The sequence below is a fragment of the Austrofundulus limnaeus genome, unplaced genomic scaffold (genome assembly GCF_001266775.1).
Source record: "Austrofundulus limnaeus strain Quisiro unplaced genomic scaffold, Austrofundulus_limnaeus-1.0 Scaffold56, whole genome shotgun sequence".
Taxonomy (NCBI): domain Eukaryota; kingdom Metazoa; phylum Chordata; class Actinopteri; order Cyprinodontiformes; family Rivulidae; genus Austrofundulus; species Austrofundulus limnaeus.
This window is the reverse complement of record NW_013952458.1, coordinates 997,296-1,020,471: the sequence shown is the minus strand read 5'-3', so window position 1 is coordinate 1,020,471 and position 23,176 is coordinate 997,296. Positions and strand designations below refer to the sequence as shown.

Below are 23,176 nucleotides of genomic sequence, written 5' to 3'. Positions count from 1 at the left end.
GATCTCAGCAGCCTGTTTCGCTCTACTAAGATTTGACAAGCGACACTTTTCAGACGAGGAACTGAACAGAAACAAAACACCATGAGTTCGCTGACTGAAGGGCTTTGCTCATATTCTCCTAAGATGGGTTGAAATAAAAACAAAGAAAGCAGAGAGGCAGTGACAGAGGTGGGGGTTGGGTGGGCCACAGTGACATTAAGATGTGCAGYGCTATAACAGGAAGCAAACTAATGACTCATACTCCTCTGAGGAAAAGATGAGTAGAGGAGGAGGAAAGTCTGGGAGGTTACATCATCTTCTCTACCCCATGTTGCTCCAACAAAGGTCACATCTCAAATCAATATAATAGTATAAAATAGCTTAGTTAAAAACCAAGCTTGCTGATTGTCTTAATCAATCTACTATTAAAGAAATCAGAGCAGAAAAGTTGTAAGAGTGCAGTGAAAATGTAATAGCAAAGATTTGGCTTAAATACAAAAACAAAACTAATTTCAGTTAGCAGAGCTCAGATGATAAACAAGGCAAAATCAAACTTGAATTACATAGAACCTTGTTGATGTACACAACACTTAAAATTGCTTTTCGTATTCATCCATTTACACAAACACACCCTCTGCAGTTTTTTAACCACACATGCAGCAGAATTTTCTCTTTTCTACACGTACTTGTATTCCACTGAATGCATGCAGGACAATGTGGCTTTCAGGGTCCCAGCCGTTCTTTCACTGGTCGTTCCCCCACTGAGAGTCTAAAGCTTGTTACTTAAGTGTCTGAGATCTTGATGGTAAAGAGCACTTTAGAGACGGATTTGTGTTTTGTGTGTAGAAACGGAGGTCTCCTTCAGCCTCCAGAAGCTGCTGATTCTCACTCATCATCAGCTATGACTTGCTCACTAATTTTGAGAAGAACCAATACCAAACTATATTTGTGAGTTAAAAGTCAATTTCATTGGTACTGTGGGTCAACTAAAGCCAACAGTGCCAAACAACACCATCATGTGATGGGATTTTCTGGCTATGACTCTTCAGCAGCAACTCATGGCCAAATATCAGCTTGCAGCATCAGATCTGAGCAGCACTTTCCCTCAACTCTTCTGGTTTAAAATATGCATGACACAACATCTTTTCCTAATCAGCACAAAGCGAAAGAAAATGAGCAAGAGTTAGAGGGAAAAAAAACATGGCAGTAACACAAGAAGAAAACCAGACAGAGATCCAGGATGTGAGGGAAGAACTGAGGGAATAAAAGAGATAAAGAAATACCAGCAAAGAGACAGCAGCCACTCTTTTCAGTTAATTGGAAAGCTCGTTAGGCTGATGTTCAAATACACTTGAATACAAGAGGGCAGCTCGTTAGAAACAGAACATGTCAGAGCCAGGCCTGATTTAGACCTCAGTTTAATTCTTCACTGAGAGTCTTTGTTAAGAGTCCAAAGTGGGACAACAGGAGAACAATAGGATGAATGCAAAAGCAGGATGCTTAAAACTTCCTCTTTAACCCCAGTACTGAAGCAACGTTTCAAATCACAGGAGCAGAACTGTTTTCAAATCACAGGAGCAGAACTGTCCAGTACTGGTTGCTCATAAAGAAAACACTTACTCCAGTAGTTCATAGTTGGATTTCTTGTCCAGGGCGTTTCCTCTCATCTCTTTAAAAAACCTCCTGGAAACAATAATAATAAAAAAAAAAGAAAACAGTGAGAAATCAAGCTCAGAATGTAGCAGACATTATACTAGCTTTTTGTTTTCAGTAAAATATTTTAAACTGTGCTCAMAGAATCAAAAATAAAAGTCAAACTGGGAGTGAAACAGCTGCTGCACTGACTAATAAATAACACACACTGACTAAACAAAAAAACTTCAACAGTAAACAAATCAAACAAATTAAGTTTCCAGTTGGTGTTTTCAGTAATCACTGGGAGCATGAGTTACCTGATTTCTAGGCAACCCAACTTTAGAGCTACATCTTGTTCCACTTTATCCCCATATTGGGTCATGTAGTCATTCTTCACCTGGAAAAAACGTCACAAACAAAACTAAATCWAAATATTTATTTCTCTTATTTAAATAGGAATCTGCCACACACACAGTCCTACTGATTTAAATTGTGCAAACACACACACACAAAGTACGGTCATGTGCCTCAGAGCTGGAAGCTGCCTTAAAGTATGTTGAGTACCTGATGATAGAAGCAGTTAAGTGAAGGTTTGTCTTCTGTAAACTGCTGCACAAAGCCTTTTGGTAGATATCGAATCCTTAGCTCGTACCTACAGAACAAAAAAGAATGGACACAGTAGTTAAAAAAAACTTTTTTTTTTCCTAAATAGGAATAAAAAACACCTAAAACCAACATGTTTTTCCACTGCCTTTAAAATGTTTGGACATGCTGTTGGTTACAGTGAACTTGGTAGACAGCACGAGCTAACAGCTTTGCAGTAAATACTTAAACAAGTACCATGTGCCTCCTATTAATTTTGTAAAACAATGATGGTCCAAACTCATGCATAATGAGAAATCCTATTTGTTCATGAGGAAGAYGGGGAAAAAGTAGACCAAAAGATAAGAAAAAGAACAAGAAAGTAAGATTTGAGAAGTGTTAAAAATGCTAATGAGAGGAGTGATTGTAAAACCAGTATATTAGAGACACAGAGAGAGTTGTTGATCGGGTCAGATAAAACAGACATCTGGTTCTCTTGCTCTCTTTATGTCCACAGTGAAAGAAGTCTCCTCCCCATAATAGCATTAGCACCCAGACTGCCACAATAAAAGGTAATATATTTACTACACCCTTAACATTCAAACAACCCTTCCACAGAGCCACGCTGCACCACACACATGGCCACAAACAGACAGGTTGCACTATTTATCTTCATGCTGTCTGCAGTAAATCACAGCGACTTTGGAGTCGAAACGACAGACTGCTGAGTCCGTCTGTTTTCAGAGCCGGCGACTGGATTTGCAAAGTCATGAAAAGTCATCATGAATCACATCAGGAAACTGTTTTCAAATCACCATTTTTCCTATAAAAATAAAAAGTGTTTTTTAGAGACACCCTGACCTTTTCTATTCAAACGCTAAGGCAAAACAAAAAATATCCAGAATTTTGAGTTAAATTCACCAAGCCAAGTTATTGAATTTAGTTTAGATAGATAAATGTGTTGAAATGGAGGTGCAATGACCAACAGATAGCTCAAACTGATGATAACAGCAACTCAGAACATCTAAATGAGACGTCAGAAGAACTTCCAGTCAAGATGTCAGAGAAAGAGAGTAAGTTTAAATGTGTTTCTTTTTGCTATTGTCTTGCAATTTTTAAGTACAAACTTGTTTGTTTTGACTTTTAGAAGGATTTTTTTTTTTTAGCTGATTGATGAACGAGTCAAAAAAAAAATACAGGTAATAAAAACTGTAGATAAATAATTTTGTTTTCTAATTACTGTTTACATTTAATTAAGAAGTTATTTGTTTTAAACAGGGTTCCCACATCTTGGTCAACCTCAAATTCAAGGACCTTCCGAGGACTTTCCAGTACCAATTTCCTCAAATTAAAGAACCACRCGCAACAGCAGTTACCTACTGTTACCACAGAATGTTACCAATAAACAGGTTTAATATCATGTAAATTCAATGAAAAACTGAACAACATACTGTAGAAGTTGTTGAGTCAGAAACAATGACGTCAGTTTACTGTAACCCTGAGTTATCCACCGCAACAAAGGTTAGTATTTTTTAAATTTAATTTTATAAGTTATTTTTTTAAAAGATGATGAAAATCAGTCGTGTGAATAGAGAATTTCAATCTCCCCCCAAAAAAAAAACATTCAAGGACTTTCTAGGACAAGTGTAATTTTCGGCTGATTTCACAAACTTTCCAGGGCCTTGAAATAGTTTTTTCAAATTTACAAACTTTCAAGGATTTCAAGGACCTGTGGGAACCCTGTTTAAATCTTATAAATTAARTCTTGGCCTGTGTTGTCTAACCTCCATTCCTCGTTGGGACGAGCTTGTTCGTATTTCTCTCTGATGTGAGACACGCCCATATCTGGGTGGAGCCAGTGCACCTGGTCTTTGGATTGGCTGCTGCTGAGGCGAAGGCCGAAACAGGAAGTCCAGCGCACTTTGTGGATGTCCAGGATCTTCTGGATGATCCCCTGTATTAAAAAGAAAATTGAAATAAAAGTGAGATTTTAATGGAGTGTGTCCACCTCAATCTAATACATTTAAAGATATGTTTTTTTAAAACAATTATATTTAGCTCAGAGTATTTGTTTACACAACTTAAAGTCAAGAAGTGTGTATCTGAGTGTGTCTAGGTGACTCCAACGATACAAAATTATGTTCCCACCCATACAATTTGGCAGACATCAGATGACCACAATAATGCTTAAAGAACCATGTGTGTTGACATGTAAACGGCCAGKGGGTTCTGACCTACATTCTGAAGAAGAGAGGGATAAAAAGGAGAAGAGAGGAGAGGATAGTTGCTGTGACAAACCGCTAACAATTTAAGCTGTGCTCGGAAGTTTCTGCGTCATGGTTGAAGTTAAAAACGCACCACAGCACTGGTAGATACAAACATTAAAAACGGCCCCCCTCAGGTTACTCTCGTTGTGCGGTTTCTTTTTATCAGAGCTGACAGCTAAGACCTTGAGCTGAGGAAAAGTAGCTAAAGAAATATCAACTTTTATACACTGCTGAGTGTGAACTGTAACTAAGTAGGCCTGGGGACAACTACAAACACTACATATCACTGTAGAGGTTTAGTTTCTGTCTAAGGTTATTAATACGGAGTACTAAATCTAAGAATCTAAGAAGCTACTTAATGGAAAAATCTTTCAACCYAAAGTGAGGAGTGCATCTTCGTACCCTGACATCAGTTGCATCTCCATATCTGACATTGGTAGACCAGAAGCTTTGTTCAGTGTTGATCTCAAAGTGATGGAAGACTTTCAGAACCCTGTCCACGGGGCCAGCCATGGTTCGGTCCGATACCCCAGCATTCAGCTGCGACTTGGCGCCGCCTAGGAGGGTGTTGTTCAGGTGGGGCTCCAGGTAGGCTGTTGCCATGGTTTTCCCTGCCGACACTGCCGCTGCTAGGTGTCTGTCATATTCTGCAGAGGAAAGAAGAGACAGTCTGAGGTCATTAAACAAGTAAAATAAAACAGTGAAACACAGACGGCAATGAAGAAAAACAATATTGTGGTAGTTCTACAGGGGGTTTCTTCCAGCTGGAGTCTACAATGCGGTAAGTAAAAAAAAATCGGAGACCCGTCACCTGATGTTATTTATGCACAAATCTGTTGCAGTTAAACCCTAAGTCTGGCTATTCAACTGGCTGCATGCAGGCCACATCCAGCTAAAGTTCGGCCCGCCACTTGGTTCAATCAYCTCTTAAGCTCAAACCCCCGGTTTTCTACTTTAATTACTAAGTTGTTTTAGTTCAACATAGACATGTTTGGTATCAACAGAAACATCAGGATCTTAACTAGAAGCTGGTAAAACCATTTCTATAAACACTCAAGACAGTTAAAATTACAAGCAGTTGAAGATAAAACTATGAAAGTGAAAAAAATGTTTTAACAATTTGGCACATCAGAGATGTCAAAAACAATATTCGTGTCCAATAGGAGGCATATTGTGTTCTTTTTGTTTTTGATATTGTTTAATTATCACTACTTTTATAGGGTTCTGTATGTTATATTCATGATTAAATGCAGCAAAATAAACTATTTCAAAAGGTAAAAAATCTTTGTAATACTTTGTTTTTTTTACATAATGACTTTAATTGCTGGATGTTTGGCCCCTGAGCTGTTGGCCTGCAGTAACTGTGGCCCCTGAAGCAATTTCTTTGAATAGCCCTGCCCTAAGTTATTAGATTGAAATACAATATAATATGAAAGGATAAACACAAAAAGCACATTCATGTAAATTCAGTGTTCTTTGTGGTAGTTTCATGTGAATTGAAGACAAAGTTTTTTGTGCTAAACAAGCTTATTCCAACGGTTTAAGTTTAAAATTAAATGTTGCAAAAAGGTAGCTCTTAAGGAAAAACCTGTTGGAGAACCCTGCACTAATCAGTCATTGTTTGTACCTTGGTGTGGGTCCTCCCTTTTCGCTCTACTGTCAGACACAAATTGTTACACCTCTAACGTCGCACAATCAAATGCTCCACAGTCTAACTTTCCACTAAGCCCTTCCTGTCCCGTTTGACGCAAACGCCGTACAGCAAGTATCCATGCACCGTGTGTTGTTCTTTGGAAAGATAAAAGACAATGAACAATAAGATACCAGAGAGAGAAATAAAGCAAGAGTGGCACAGTCAGGGTCAAGTCTCATTATGTAAGCATCTGTGTGTGTAAAGGAGCAAAGACAATGCTCCGCAGGCTGCCATTTTGTCCCGAATAAGAAGCTCCGACACTGACACACTTCCTGTAATTTTATGGCAACTTCAGTTGGAAATGAATAAAAGAATGATCTTGTGACTGTGTGTGTATGCAAGTGCAAGTGTGCGTGCTGTTGTAAAAAAAAAAACCATTAAGAGTCAAACTTCTTTTTCTTCTTTTTGTCCTTCCTGTAGTTCTACTCCATTAAAAGAAACGCAGGTGTAGACATAACCATTGTTTAGGTTGTCCAAGACAACCGATTTTCATTTCGGACAACCAGATCCTGAAAAGACCTTTATTAAAGTTCTCTGCCATGGGTGTCCGACATTTATAAAAATGAAAGGGAGCAAAAAACTTGGTAAAGCCGAACAGAACACTAAACTGTAACTTTTAATAAGTGTACAAAGTATACTCCTATTTAAGTGAAAATGTTTGACCTATGATCAGAAAGAAGTTTATGAATGTTGGGTAACCTCTAGATTGTATTAGCAACATTTTTGCTGCTTTTCTCCCTGAGCCTTAAATACTCTATTTCAAAGAAGAGAATGAGGAAGTTTTATTCATGCAGATCCTGTCAACCTGGCTGACTGAGAACAATTATATATAATAAACTTTGTCTACAGAACAATATACTTGTTAAATTACATTTTTCTTGAGATTCTTTTGGACAACCAAAATGTTTTGCGGACAATCTGAAAAGTATCCTTATGTCTACCCTAACGGATTTGGTTTACAAGGTAATTACACCTGATAGGGGTGGAGAGTGTGCACACACCCACACACCCCCAGTACATAAGCACAGAGTCTGCAAATCCACGGTAGCTTTGGCTGTATACCAAGTCTGTTCCCATGGAGTCAGGTGTCACAGGCTGAGAAGTGTGTTTTGTGCTCCTGTGTGTTTCTGTGTGTGCGCTTTAAGGAGATTTCGTTCATACCTCTGACCCAGCACACGGGGAAAGGGCTACAGCCACCCATCGCCATGGAAAGGCATGTCTGCCCCTTCCTGTGCCTGTCTGCACCGAGGACAGAAAGGCAACTCGCTGCGTCGGAGCCTCGCATCGCACAAGCTGAACTTTAAAAAACACTTACATAATCCAAACTCCGACTCGCACACAGTCTTGAAAGAAAAATATACCTCTCAGGTTTCGGTACTATGGTTTCCAAAAAGATCAAATTCACAAAACGACCAGTTTTTGTATCGCCACTGAAGAGTGAAAATCCTCCAAAACGAGACAGACTAAATAAATATAGTCTGTGAGTCGTTTCAGTTTGTCCTCTCKATCTTTTCCTTGCATCCGAAGTTGTACAAAACAAATCTCAAAGTTTTATCCTCAAATTTCTGTCCACTTCTGAGGTCGTCTGTCAGCAATCCTTCTCTGATGAAAACACATCGTTTGTTTCTCGACTCAGATCTGGTTGGTGCCCGCACGCCATACTTTCAGAGGTGCCCTGGAAGTGTCGGGCAACTGTTGCTCAGGAGAGACTGGGTTATTTCAATCTGAAGTCCCTGAGTTTGTGAGAGAAGCTCTCCTTCAGCAAAAAAAAAAAAAAAAAAAAAAAAAACAACCTCAAAGACAAATCCGACTTGTACAGTGCTGATCCAGAGGACTTTCTGTTCGCCAGTAGTCAAAGAGAAGGAGACAATTACTGCTCTCAGTTAGAGAAAAACACAAAGTTATCGTCTTCTGCTGGAAACAGAAAGTGAGAGGACAGAGTTTGCCAGGTAAACAAAGGAAGCAGAGACAGAGACGAGGAGAAACAGCGATTGTTTCAAAGTGAATGAGAGGAAAAACCAGGGCAGAGCAGCACAACTGAATGAAAGTTGAGTGAGAAACAGGAGAGCTTGAGAGGGGGGCTGTTAGAGGAGCAGGAGGAGCCAGAAACTATTAATATGTTAATCCTGTTCTCTTCATTCAATTAAAACCACTCCCACAGCTGATGACACTGATCTCAGAACAGCCCTCATCCTAAATTAATATCAGCAAAAGTCAGGTGATACAAACTATTGCACTGAGCACAAATGAAGTTGTTGMATTTAATCTAGATTAAAAGCAACACTACATGAAGGTGCAACRATTATCTTTACAATAATCAATTAATCCCATTGTATGCATCCACTCAGTCAATAAAAATCAGTCAAATCTTTTTTCAAACCCTTCAGGGTCTGATAATACAATTTACAAATCTACAACCACACCGTTASCTAATCCTTGTTCCAATGGACACTTGAGCCAAATGAGATTAACCAAACATGWACATTCCAAAATATTTCTAATGGATTTTCATGGAATTATCAAATAAATCAAGAGTTAAAAGAAACAAGACTCCTTGTCAAAACAATAGTAGCCTTGTTTTTTTTTTCTGCACGTAAACCAGAGTTCAAACCACGATTTATATAAATCTAATACATAATCAAGCAAACTTAACCAACTTGTTTTTTAGTCTCAAACATCAATGCAATATGCACTTGTTAAGTATTACTGCTGCAGGAGTCTCAGTAGCCATTTTAAACTATAATTAAACACAAACAATCGTCTGTGTAATGGAAAACAATATTCACTGACAAAGATGTAAACTCTTAAGGTTATTCGCGTTTCAGACGACCAACTTCAGCATTCATCCCAGTGTGTTTTTATGAGTGCGCACGTGTGGGTTTCCTATAATTTGTGCTCCGTCCCAGGCATTCCCCATTGTTATGAAAATCTGGTGGGAGCATGGGGGGGTGTTGTGGAGTGTGTGTTTGTGTATGTGTGTGTATGTATGTGTGTGTGTGTGTGTGTGTGTGTGTGTGTGTGTGTGTGNGTGTGTGTGTGTGTGTGTGTGTGTGTGTGTGTGTGTGTGTGTGTGGACCATTGAGAGTCTTTTGTCCGAGGGCCGGATGCTGTCATGAATGGGAAGAGCTTTTCTGGGTCCGAGCCAAAAGTCTCTTTCTTACTATTTTGCTCTGCTCTTCTGAAGATAATTACTTTAGCAGAAAATGTAATTGCAGTGGTTAAACCTCAGATCTGTTGTTTTGATGTCATTATTTCTGAATGAAAAATTGCTACATTTCAATGCCTTTAGGGTATACAAAAAAACCCAAGATAAACAAATCTTGATTACTCTTCAAAGACTCACATATTATTTTGTGCATGTAAGAAAAAATAAAAGCATAAAAATGAGAAAGATTTAGCTTTAATGCTCTCCTATTGATCTGCAATATAAGTCTAATATATGTTATAACAATGTGTCTCATTAAACAACCTAAATAAATAAAAGGAAAATAGCTTACATTTGAAAAACCAAACATAAAACATAAAAACAATGAGCATATCTAAACATCCTCTCAAAAAACACTTCCTTTGTTGTTTCCTTACGTCCTCACAGGTGGCATTCACTATTGTTAAGCTCCTAATTCAGAGGATTTTAAAAAAGTGTTTTGATGCACTGAGATGAGAAAACTAAATGTATCTTAGGTTTAAATCATTACAAAGAATGATAAATAAAAGAAAGAAATGGCTTCAGAAAATTAAACTTACAATGTATAACTGAGAAGACATTAATAATTTACAAGGCTGATAAATTTGAGCCAAATTGGAGATTATTTTGTGCACCAAAGCATGCTTTCAGGCAACAGTATATATTCATTTCTGAGGGGAAAAACACGTTACTTTCTTAGACTCACATCACAAATACAACAATTTTAAAATAAAAATAAAATTTATTAATTTTGGTCTGTGCTTGAGAGTACTGATTATTTATCTACTGAAAAACAATTGCTCAATTTTGTTTTGGCCTTCTACGTCTGAAAATTTCACATTAAAAGACGAGTTTGGGTTTGCAGAAAAAAAATGTCACCAGTAATAAGCAGCTATCTGTGGTGGGGTGTCGGCTAATAATTGTACCTAGAAATACATTATTCACAACAATTACTAAATAAAATTGTGTCTTTTAAAACAAATAGACAGACTTTTAGATGTTTACGGGTCAGTTACCGACCTGTGTAGTAGGCAATCCTGGAAATATCTGAAAAACAAACAAATAACAGTGAGTTATTTTTTTAAACTGCAAAGCTTCAAAACAAAGAAATACGGAAACAAAAAGGAAAGTAAATATTAAATTAAGTCCTACAGCAGGTGTCTCTAACTCTGTTACTGGATGTGAAATGCAAAAGAAACTGCATGGCGTGCTCCACAATTCATGTCAATTTCAAATAATTATAATTTGAATGATGCCATTTTTACAAGCTAACAGTTCACAGGGATATCGACGGATTTCTTTAAATTGATTTTGAATTGTTACTTGATTCACCCAACTCCTAATATGCTGAAGGATTCTTGTTTGAAAGGAGTGAAAGGTCAAAATCTTTTTGTTCAGTGTTGGGATTTAACAGCTGTGAGATCACAACATTAGACTTTTTTTTTCCCAACATTTACTTGTAGGTTAAAACCCAAAAGAAACAGAAATGGTTCACACACAAATTAAATTATTTACATTTTTACTCATTTGTGGTTAAGAATTTGCACAATTTTTAATCAATTTACCCCTCTGCTTTCAACAGAAAATGGATAAATTAATCCTATTTTTCTGCCATTAAACTCTGCACATGATGTTTCAGAGATGTTTCTATAAACTTCCCAAATTTGTAGTTTCAATCCATTTTTATTAAAACTTTTACTTGCAGCTTACCGTAATACTCGCAGTAAACAGACATTATCACTATTTTACTTTTTTCAGAGGTATATTAAAGCTCTGGCAGACAGAAATTAGTCTGGGGCTTCAGGCAAACCTGATTGAACTAATTAGGATAAACAATATTCTTCCTATAAASCACATTAACAATCCTTTCTTTAAAAAATTGGATATTTAAAACCTTTACAACTGCTTTAAATTCAAATTTTCTTTCTTGACTGACTGCTCTGATACACCACATTCCACCTACAAAACAGTTCCTGAAATCTGAACAGGAAGTTCAGGAGACACTGCATGGGAACATGACACCCACTTATGGCAGGGACGGGGCTGTGTGTGTGAGAGGAAGTAAAAAAGATAAGTGCCTAAGTGCTTCAGACACCCTGATGTACAGTCAAACACTGGGGATTCAAGTGCACACATGAAGACTGTCAACAGAAATGATGTAATGTTGAGAATAAAACCCACAGAGCAAAATAAAGTACCATAAACATGACTCACGATGGAAGTATTAGCCACAAATACTGTGTAATATGAAACCAATACGCTACACTTTCCATCAATGGTGGTGATGACATTGGAGATTAAGTGAAGGTATTGTTGAAATCAAATAACCTAAAACAAAACCTAACAAATTATTACTAACTGATGTGTTTTTTTTAATCATTTTTACTTAATGTTACTTTGCAGTAACATTAAAATACAAGAACATCTACCTGGTAATTATTTAATTATTAGAGCAAAAACTCTAAATTTTAACCAGTTTTCTCAATTCCCATTTATTATTCTTTTTAAATAACACATGAATAACCAACCAACACTGGATTAAATGGTTTCAGTTTAGTTACATGGGACTAAAATGGACCATTATAAACTCATTAGGTCTTTATAGAGTGCCTAATGATGTAAATAGAGTTGAAACCTTTGACGACATCCGTTTCTTTGGTTTAGGTTTTTATTCGTCCCTCTCTCTGTCTCCTTGTTAATAATGAGTCAAAGTGGTGTTTAGCCTGAGATAATGGCTTTACTGCAGTCTAGACTAAAAAGCAGTGGAGAGAGCTACTGTTTTATGATAACAGTTGAAGAAGTGTTATTAAAAATTAATCATTTTCAGAAGGTATTCAAAGTTATAATGCATTTTACAACCACGTCGCAGCCTCCGTGTTTTGTTTATGTATAACAGCTCCTTCAGGTCCACGCTGCACAATCAATTCAGTTAATAAGCAACTAAGTTCATTAGTAAATATATATTTATATTGCTAAAGGGGAGGAGTTTCAATGTGTTGAAGGTGGCACAAGGCTTTAACACATTTGTTGTGTGTCGCTATAAAGACAAACTACTAAGGTGCGCCTTTTCAGCTGAAAAATACCAAAAAAAATAAATGCATAAAATAATATGAAGAGTAAAAGAGGCAGCTGCTTTACACACATCAAGTTTACACAAACACGTCTCTTCAAGCTGTGCATAACTGCATGTTCGCCATAGGTTTTTCAGAAACTGCAATTATACAGAAAAACTACCAAAAACTTGGTGTCTAAACTCCTGATTTTATATTACGTCAGATCAAATTCAGTCTGGAGGAAATCAGACAGAAAGATGAAGATGAAGGGAGAACCTTTTTTTATACAAGTAATTAAACCATCCTAGGTTAAAGTAAAAAATGTTTTATAGGCTGCTAAAACTGGACAGTGGGCAGATGAGACTAAAGGAACAGGTGCAAATAATATATTTCCACAAAAAAATTTTATATTAAAAAATACTTTTTCTGCAAGGAGGAGTTAGTTTCGCCTTGCTACCCAGAGTTTAATGGTTAACCTTCACACTGAGCTGGCACACACACTTACATGAATGTGTGTCTGTCTGTGTGTGTGAGAGAGAGCCACTTGACAATGTGGTGTTACTGGAGCATGGAGTGAAAGCAACAGCGAAACACTTGAGGCACCAAACACACCTGCCTACACAACACTTACACACACATAAAAACTTAAAACATCCTTGAAAATATCTATTTGTAGGTATTAAGCACAGTTTGTGCTTTCAAGAAGTCGTTTCCACTTCCTCTGTTTCGAGCAAATAATAAAATATTGATAATGTGGCTCTGTTGTCTATCTGCTCATGCAAAGGGTTCAGATCAAAGCACAGGTGTGTTTTCTCAAGAGATAATTCATGAGTGAATAAATATCAAACAATTATTCAGCATCTGGCACATGCTAAATTAAAGTGCTCGCCACACTTCCAACACACACACACACACACACCAAAGGCATACCCTCCAGATAAGCCCTACATGCACACAACATAATAAGGTCAGAAAAACGCCTGACTGCTCATACACTGTTATCTGCCAAAAGCACACACACTGCGGCGCAGATATTCACTCAAGTGTGCATCGTTCAGGTGCAGCGATAAAGCTAAGGGGCTTACTGAAGTCCACACGTGTTAACGTATCACACTCCGACCGGACGCATCATGCATAATTTAAGGCAACAGATTTAGGCCTGATAAACCGATAAGACGGTGTTTGAAATAATTTTAAAATCATTTATAGTGATTAAACGTTTATGACCCGGAGAAGGGCAGCGGTGGGTTGAGGTCCAATTCTATCATTGCTAGCAAGCTGGAAACGTTGTTTGAGTGAGAGGAATGTCAAATGCAACATTAAATATTAAATGACTTGTTTTTTCTTATATGAGAGCAAACTTGGAAGCTGTTGGGAGGCTTAAAATAAATTCTGCGATCTTATAAATAAACACAGGCGGTTGCAGCCTACTTGAGCTGTCCCAGATTTTGTTTATTATTTTAAATAGCATAACCATAAAAATGAGTAAATGGTGAATAAAATCTGTATTTTTTTTTTTTTTTTTGGTTCAAGAGGCTTTTCTGCCAATCAAACAGTTGAAGATCATAAAGCTCACTAAGCCACACAGGTTTGTGGTACACCTTAAGGATTAAAGAGATTTGACTTGAGCTTCAAAACATTTAAATGGTAATCTGCAGATCAGTACTTAAATGTAATTCAGGTAAAGGTGTAACGTTTTTCAAACAAATGAAAGAAGGAAGTTACAAGTTATGCCTAATTTTTATCAGACTCATTAATTATGAGTTAAAATTTAAAAAAATTTGAACAAAGTTGCTGAAATTCAGACGGGACAAACAACTGATCAAACACCACCAAGGAAAATAAAATGAGCACGCAACAAAAACACAGACATTTAAACACAGAAATCCACACTGACACCTACAACTTGAGGATGCACACTTGGATTCAAACACAACCCAATAATTTGACACGCTCCATGTTTACTCTGTCCCTCACAAACGCCGAGTCCCGCGCATTTAAAATCAAAGCCTTGCAAGCAGCAAACACCCACATCTTCTTTTTTTAATCCACTGTACTGCTCTCATCAAAGACTTCAAAATGTATCAGTTATTGATAAACCTGCTTTTTATTGAAGCAATAAATCCTCAAAATATTTTCCACAGTTTTCTCAAGAGATCAGGTCAACCTCAATAATTCAAATTAGCACAACTCCATATATAACCCGTTGAATAAAGATGCTGCCACAATCCAAGGTGAAGATGTGGAAGCTCCAAACACAAGATGAAGAGGCAGGTAGCATGCATCCAAAAATAATTATTATTTTTAATTCAAAACAAAACTAACGGTGTTGCAGAGGCAGGGCAAGAGACAGAAAACGGCTCTAAATAGAGAGCTACTCTGACAAAGAATCAGTCAGGTGAGAACTAAACCTGGAGCTGGTGGGCTGAAACAGAAACAAGAACCAGGTGTGGGGGAGGGCAGAAGACAAGACTAACGGAAACAAACCAGGTAACAGGTAAATAAAAGCAACACAATGTAATTATATTTTCAAAAACAAACAAACTCCCAAAACACTGATAGATTGTTTGCATTTTTGGTTAATATTTAATAAGCAATTGAATAAAATAATCAAAACGAATACATTAATAATTTCCAAGCATCAGGTTTGCAAGTCTTTTCTTCTTCCTTCTTGTCAGAAACATTATTGTCACTACATTTTACACTATTACAGAATAGATTTTTGATGMTTTTTGTACTTTGTATACATTTCATGATTAGTTTATCTTTACAAGATATTGCTTATATATAAACTGACTGCTGAAAAATGTCTTACCATGGTAAAGTCCTTCCATTTATAAAAGGAGAAGTCTAATCCTTTTTAAACGAGCGATAAATTAAAAAAGCCCAAATCCCAGGCTTCTGTGGTCTTAGGGCTAGCCTTGAGCTAGCCAGCTCACTCAATAATGAGCGATGTCGACTTAAGTTCACAGCTCGGTTCCGTCCAACCTACTCTTTGTACTACAACTACTGCTTATAGTACTACACACAGATACACAGCAGCACAAGCGGCGTGAGCAAAGCCAAGCGGGAGACAAGAGGGGGGGGAAAGAGGAGCAGTAGGCAGCCTGTGAGCATGAAAGGGGGAGGGAGATGAAAGCGAGAAAAGGAATAGGGGGTGAAAAGGAGGGAGGGAGGGGGAAGTGGCTTTGTCCCTCAGGAGTGTGATGGACGGGGCAGAGCAGGAGCCAGATGTATGGGAGACAGAAGAGGAGTGAGGAAGGGAAGACATGGAAAGAGACGGAAACACATGACGCAACAACTGCAAGAAGTAAAAAAAAACAAACAAACCAGGAGCAAACAGTGAAAATAAGGAAAGAAAACCAAATTATGAATAAAATACCTGAAACAAATAGTAATAGAGTGAAGGAAGATGTCGAAAAATAAAACGAAATGAGTGAGAGTTATTTAAACATGCGTGGGTGTAGCGTTGCCTTTGGCTATTCTGTCTCCTGGACCCAAAAGACCCCCGAGGAGCCACTTAATTAGTCAGAAAGTAATGTTTTCAACTCGACGCAGTTCGACAGAAATCATCCATCTTCAGAGCAACAAAAAGAGAGGAGACAAGTGGAATACCCGCAGCTGACTTTACACATTTAATCCAATTATACTGTAACCAAATTGCACGCAACTCGGCGAGTAAGCTGTACTCCACTGGCTTTCCACATTATTCTCCTTTCAGATGGAGCAGTTACTCTAAATGTACAAAGAGAGAAAAAACAGTATATTTCATTTTAGCAAATAATAAGAAGTCATCTAAAAATTACAAGGTATGCATCACAAAATCAGTTTGATTGCTTAAAATTGCTGCACGTTCACGAATCTTCAGATGACCAAATTCTTGTTGCGAAGAGCAGGAAGTGTCATTTAAGCTTTCATATTTTAAAAAAAATTGCATGAGATTTGATGTAAAATATTGTGTCAGGTGTACAGAACAACATTCACTCAAAAATAGCAGCCACCCACTGTGAGGACAGAAAAATCTGTCTTTGACCGGTAACACCGAACCTTTAGACGAGTCTACTCTACTGTACGATCAAAACTGTGCCAGAGTGCAGTTCTCCTTCGTTTACACAGAAATGCAATAAAACAAGCAGCCAGACACGATGAGAACTGCTCAGGAGGAAAGCAGATTAATGGGCCACTGGATTAGTAGGTCAAGATGTCACACAAACACACACACACCCACTTCTTCGTCTGACTCTCATTTAAGGTTAGTCTAAGCTCTGATGGCTCTCAATGTGAGAATCCCCATTTGATGATGTCAGCGCATTAACACCACCCTCTAGTGGACGTCATTTTAAGTGTCATGACTTGTTTTTAAACTATTATTTTAAAAAAAAGACAAAGAAAAACATGTTCATCACCAATAAAGTCGATTGAAATGGACCAAATTTGACACAATATCTCATCAAACCAAGGCAGATTGTTTAGTTATGGGTGAACTCTAGTTATAAATCATATAAAAACAGTAAATGGGTATGATTTTTAATGCGTAACTTTAAATCAGTCTATAAGATTTTTTACCAGATAATGAGAAAAAGAGACAACCATGGCACAATTGGTCAATGAAGCTTTGTTACACGAGAGCTCCTGCTGGTGACTAATCACACAAATAGACATGTAGACGTTGACACACAGACACTGAGGCATTCTACCCACATTAGACCTCAGCCACACTACGCGAGCAGACCAGCCTCTGTGAGCGTGACGTTATACGTACGGCCTGGATCCAGGTGTTTCACCACTGATCTTTGTGTCTAGGATATTATGAGTTTGACTTCTTTTGCTTTTGTGTGGGTGCAGATTGTTTGTGTAACAGTGGCTACAAAACCAGATACTATGGGCTCTTTCACAGAGCAGTTCTGCTAAATGTCTGGAAAGACCCGTCGTTCTTCATGTCGCCTCTGGCCATTTACAATCACAAATCACTGATGGGGCCGACCATGTCCCACACAGACTCAAGCTTTTAGAAGCATTTCAGGAGCAGAACTCACCATTCTTGTATTGTTTTTAAACACTTTTCACAGTATCTGATAAAGCAAGGCTGATACGTCTTCATAAAGCACTGGCATTCTGTTTGCGAGCACAGAGATGAACAAAGTTGAAGCAAACAAACTACAGAAAAACCACTGATTTACAACAGGAGGAGTCACAGAGCCAAACTCCAGTATTGAATATACAATTTTGAAGCACTTTCACGATTAGATGTGAATCACAGATACTATTTAAAAAACATAGAAAGTGAACTAGACAGGAGAAAAAGTGAGGGGGTATTTTTGCTCCTTAGTCAAAACGTCATATTGGCTGAAAGAAGAAACCTTCCAATCGACAGATATGGAAAACCCATTAGACCCCAAGTTTTTAACCATTGTAGCACAAAGTACCCCGTTCCTTTAATCATTTAAATAAAGAGAAGTACTGTCTGAGACTTATCCTACAATAATGAAATGAGTGGACAGCCGAACAAAAGACCAGGCACAGTAGGAGGTAAGAAAAACCTACCAAAGAGGCTATTTCCTGTATAAAGACCCCTGTGAATTGAAACATCTTGCAAACTAGGCTAAAAAGCAGATAATGATGCATTTTCTATATTTATGCATATAAATAAAAATATATCTCTATACTTTTGATTTCTCCTTTTTCCCACATCTCTTCTGTCTCTCCATATGACAAAGACCAACAATTACTTCTTTCTCCCTGCCTCTGACTCATCCAATAATTACACTGATTGTTCGCTGAACATCCACACACACAACCTGCACACACACACACACACATACACATACACAGAGGACAAGGGGCAACTTATTTACAACATCTGTGGTTAATTGCACTTTTCTGACTACAGTTTAATCACTGCCCAGTGAAAAAGAATGAAACGTGAGAACCATCATTCGTTTCTTGAGTCATTCAGGTCGAGGTTGATTAAATMTAGCTTGTTTTAAGTGTGTATATTTGTGCGTATGTCCTTGTGTTTGGAGGCTCGTCATCAATAATGATGTCATTTCCTGCCATTGTAGCAAATTTCTGYTAAAGCATCAAGCACCATTTACCGTAGTTGCACACAGATCCATTCATACGCAGCCATTGTGATGGAAGCGTCAACGTGAACAAGCACATGGCTTTATTTATGAAAACGTCTCCTTCCAGTTGAAAATAACAATAATTATTTTTATTATTATACCTGTCATTCAAATATCTAAACATTTTTCCATTATCCACAGCTGGCTACAGTGTTTCTTTAACTCTAGTCTGTAGCTTGGTAACATCTTTGTGATATTTATGAGTTTCTACCATTTTCGACTGAACAACAAAAAGTTGGGATATCCAGATCAATAATTGTTGTTATTTATATCAACTCACATTTTTTAATGTGGCCAGTCTGCTCATAAATCTGATGCTGGAAATTTCCAACAACACAGCAACTTATATGATGTAATTGCTCAAATCAATGCAATGTGTTTTCTTGGAACATGCTACAGTTTTACAATGAAGGAAGGAAAACAACCTTTGGAAAAGTCATTCCTAATGTTATTTTTAACAACATAATCAAACAAAAACAATGACAATATGTGAGATTGAATCATGACATTCCTAACTAGACATGTGCTGTCTACTGACGAAGGATTGGCTGGTAACTGATTTATCTCAATGAAACAATTAAGGAAGACAAATTAAAAGCATTCCAATCTAATAATTATTGTGTCAAAAGGTCAAAAACATTTCTTTTTGTGCAACCACGCCAATACTGGTCTGAACTTCGCTTTGGAAGGCTGTACCACAAACACAGCGCAGAAGGAGCAGTTCTCATTTGCTTTTAATTCTCACTTCAGAAAAAAACAGCAATGACTTGAGTGCAACCCATCTATAAGTCATTCATTATAATAAAAGGCTTTTGAAATTCTATTGTCGGCAGCAGAAAGAGCTTACTTCAACCGTTCTAGAACAAGTATTGCTCACCATGTGTGCTTACTTTTAAAAAGTGCATGTTTATTAGGGGTGTAACAAAATATCGATACACTGAAATATCGCGATATTTCATTTCCCGATACTGTATCGATATTCTAAAGCCCTGTATCGATTTTTTATTAAGGTTTAAAACGTCAACCTTCTTGCCAACCATTCATTTTTATGTTGTAGTTCAGCCTCTGGCCATTAGTTGGCAGCAGTGAGCCAGCCATTTGGCTCCTCTACCTCTTGAGCGCTAGAGAGCAAGGTAGCATTAGCATTGTAAGTAAACATTAGCTTATTTTTTCAGTAAGAGGTTTTTATTTAATAGAATTTTTGGACAAAAAAAATCGCAATATATCGCTATATATTGCCTTGCTTACAGTATCGCAATATATCGGGATATATCGTATCGTGACCCCTCTGTTTTGATATGTATCGTATCGCCAAATTCTTGCCAATACACAGCCCTAATGTTTATCAGGAGTAAATCTTAAAATTCACACCAAAAATGCCAATGTGTATAGAAACATAAATAATCAAGCTAAGTAAAAAAAAGCAAGTACTTAATCTCGTCTTTGCAAACTCACATTCGTAATATCTTGAGGTATAATACAATCTAAACAGACAGATGCAACTGATTATGTTTTCACAAATTTTGAAAATCCAACCCTTGAGTAAATATCCTCGAMTGACAAGACAAACACAATGTTTATCCAAGCTATCGTGGGTAAAAATGCCATCAATGTGATAGAGAGGAACRCAACCAACCTTGCAAAAAAGGCACACATAGCTTCGCACATAGACCAGAAAAAGTTTGAGCTGTGTTGCTGCTTTTTGAGAGGAAGAAGGCGTTTTCCTTTTCAGCTCCTGAGGGAGGCAGCGTGTTTTAGGATGTACAATAAGTGCTCTGAAAATGTGCGCGCTGAGGGGTGTGGGGGTCGGCTTCCTGAATACAGTCCAGAAGTAAAGGGAATGGATGTTCATTTAGCTTCCTATCTCTAAACACCCAACACAAACACACACACAAAGCTTTTCCTTTAGAACTGAAACCACATCCAGAACTGAGTCATACAGTGGAAAAAGGTTCATGTTAGTTGGATGTTGAATTTATAAATTCAGAGCCAGACAACTTGAAAACACATCAGAAATTTGGACACAGAAACTACTTTATAGTTGAATGTCTAGCATACTTTGGAGGAATGCATATCGCCCGCCAACTTTCAAGTCTCGAGTCCAAACTCAGTGTCCTTCAAAGGACACACCCTACCAAGTCTACGTGGGCCGGCCATGTCGACTGCGAAGACGGGAAGAAAGTGGCTGTACGAATCTGTACGGTAAAGCCTTTAGCTTTATTGCCTTACCCCAGCGTATGTCGTGTTGCCTAGCATTAGCCACCGTGATGACACTAAATAGTAGAAATATATCAAAATTACAAAAAATATTCATATAATCACCAGAAAAACTGTTACCAATTAATATTTGGCATTTTTCGATTACCGTAATTAGTGATTTATATAAGTTATTGTGGCATGGAGCTAACGCTAACACTTCAAATGTGTTTAATCCCCTGAAACACCGCCATAAACCTAAATAAGATGAAAGAAGCCAGAAAAGGCGGACCTCGGCAACGTCGGCTACTGTTCCTTCAATGAACCATGGAATAGAAACAAATCTACTCAGCTCATGTGTCCACTTTCAAGTGGCAAAGTGCRTGCTAAAAGAAGAAAGGGTGGGTTGTGGTGGCAATTAAAATGAAGACATTAGGTTGACTGATGCTTTCTTTGTATAATTTTAGAACACGGGTTAACTGATTAAAAAGTCAAAAACATGCAGTACAACTGTCATCTAATCATCATATCAATCGTTATTGGCTAAACGTCACGATTAATCGTGATTATTTTTGATTCTGACAACAAATCTGATTTCAGAGTTTAGGCTGGTACTGTAAATGAAACTGTAAATAAACACAGACTCTCACTGTATTAAGTCTTATTTTCAAAACAAATAAAAGCAGCTGCTCAGTTCAACGGTTCATTCATGCTCATTTTCCCCATCGTGGAAGAAGTGTGTAAACAGCAATAGAAGATTGCTGACCTCGACATTGACGCAAATATTTACACAGTTGGTAAAGCAGCCAATCAGTTGGGGGGAAAGCCTTCTGTTTGCCAGAAAAGTAGTCAAACTGCAAAAGAAACAACTGCATAGTGGTGCTTTTCTCTAGACAAATTACCTCATTAGGTATTGTGAATTTCTTATGACACACACATACTTTTTCAGGCTCTCTACAAGCCTCCACACATTGTATGTGTCTGGAGTGAACGCGGTCACTTACTGCGCTCATCATGAGTCACTGCAGGCTGCAATCTACTGACACAAAAATGCAGGCTTTGTCATCGTCCTGATTTTTCTCTGGAGTTTTCTCCATTTCAACTTGTCTGGAATAGATCACACTGGAGAAAACAATTAAAAAAACGCATTGATGGTACGAAACATGGAACAAAAAAAAAAAAACACAGCAGAAATCTCAATGCGGTAAAGTGGACTGCTCCTGCAGGAACTCTGAGTGTAGTCAAGTGTTTCTATAAATACAGGCCTCCTGCACTGCTCTGCAATTTACACACACACTTGTACAGAAATATAAGCACACACACACACCATGCCTATACTAGACCCACCACAGGAAGAGTGGAGTAAGAAAAGGTAGCAGTACACACTCATTCATCTCAACAAACTGGATGAGCAGGGAAAAAAACTATTACAACTACTGAAAACTAATACTGAAAAAATTTGACACTTGATCAAATTATTATTTTTTGCCCTCTTCTGCCACCGTAGTCTGTCTCCATTGTTGATTTACCAGCACAAGTGCAGAAAAGCTGTTGACTGCAGCCGTCCGTAGAGCTCATTTATGATTACCACCTGCATTTTAAAAGTTTCAGAGTCACAGAAAACAGCCACTTGTCACTGTGCTCGCAAACGGCTGAAGCCCAACGTTACGCTTTCAGTTAAAAATGGCACCATGTAAACAGAACATTAAGCTTGTTCAAACCAATTTTACATTTGGATTACAGGGGACTTTTATCGCAGCTGACAGCTGCTGCAGATACGTGTTTTAAAGAAATCACATCTGGGGGAAGAAAAAAAAAACATCTCGACTTTGGCTTGCAGTAACGCAGAACATCATCCTGGCGAAGACAGCTGGTATTCAGCTGACAAGAGTATGTCGATGAGTCCCACAACTAACTAACTTTGTCAACAAGAATGTGAGGGTGGAATACCTGAAACATGGTGTCAACAGTTTCAATTCCTAGATTGCATTACAAATGAGCGCTTCAGAAATGCAAATGTAAGCGTGCAGGACTTCAAGCCCATCTGTATACAGTAGCTCCAGCAGCCTCGGGGTACTGCAGCTCATTTGCATTTCTGTGCATCTTGAATATGAAGTAGAGGAAAGACCAAAAGCTTCTCCACACTTGGGAATAAGTAGAAATGAGGACCCTGTTTTTTTGACTCGACTCTCATAATTATATTGACTATAAGAATCTGTAACATAGACCAACTAGATGTGATATTATTTGAGTGTTTTTACTTGAACAATATCTAAAGATTATCAAAAGTGTGTAAAAACATGAACGATCCACAACAGTTTCAAGCTGTTTATTTTATCAATGCGTGTTTTCTATGTAGTTACTGATGAGAACCAGTGAAATCTAACTGGAAAGTCATGTAAGAAACACTGGTTATTGCTTTTGAATGTCCTGATGCATCTACTGAGATGCAGGTAAAAAAA

At 37.8% G+C, this 23,176-nt stretch overlaps 1 protein-coding gene across 4 annotated transcripts in view; it reads right to left on the bottom strand.

Moving 5' to 3' along the window:
• ptk2aa (protein tyrosine kinase 2aa) overlaps positions 1–23,176 on the bottom strand; it is a gene marked incomplete in the record, with an annotated part of 58,107 nt that overhangs the window by 32,959 nt on the left and 1,972 nt on the right. The window contains 7 exon segments of one of the 4 annotated variants that reach the window (XM_014009273.1): positions 1,600–1,662; positions 1,932–2,011; positions 2,179–2,266; positions 3,981–4,150; positions 4,866–5,110; positions 10,361–10,387; positions 15,209–15,423. In XM_014009273.1, the coding sequence (XP_013864727.1) occupies positions 1,600–1,662; positions 1,932–2,011; positions 2,179–2,266; positions 3,981–4,150; positions 4,866–5,110; positions 10,361–10,387; positions 15,209–15,227 (692 nt within the window). 4 annotated transcript variants of the gene reach the window in all.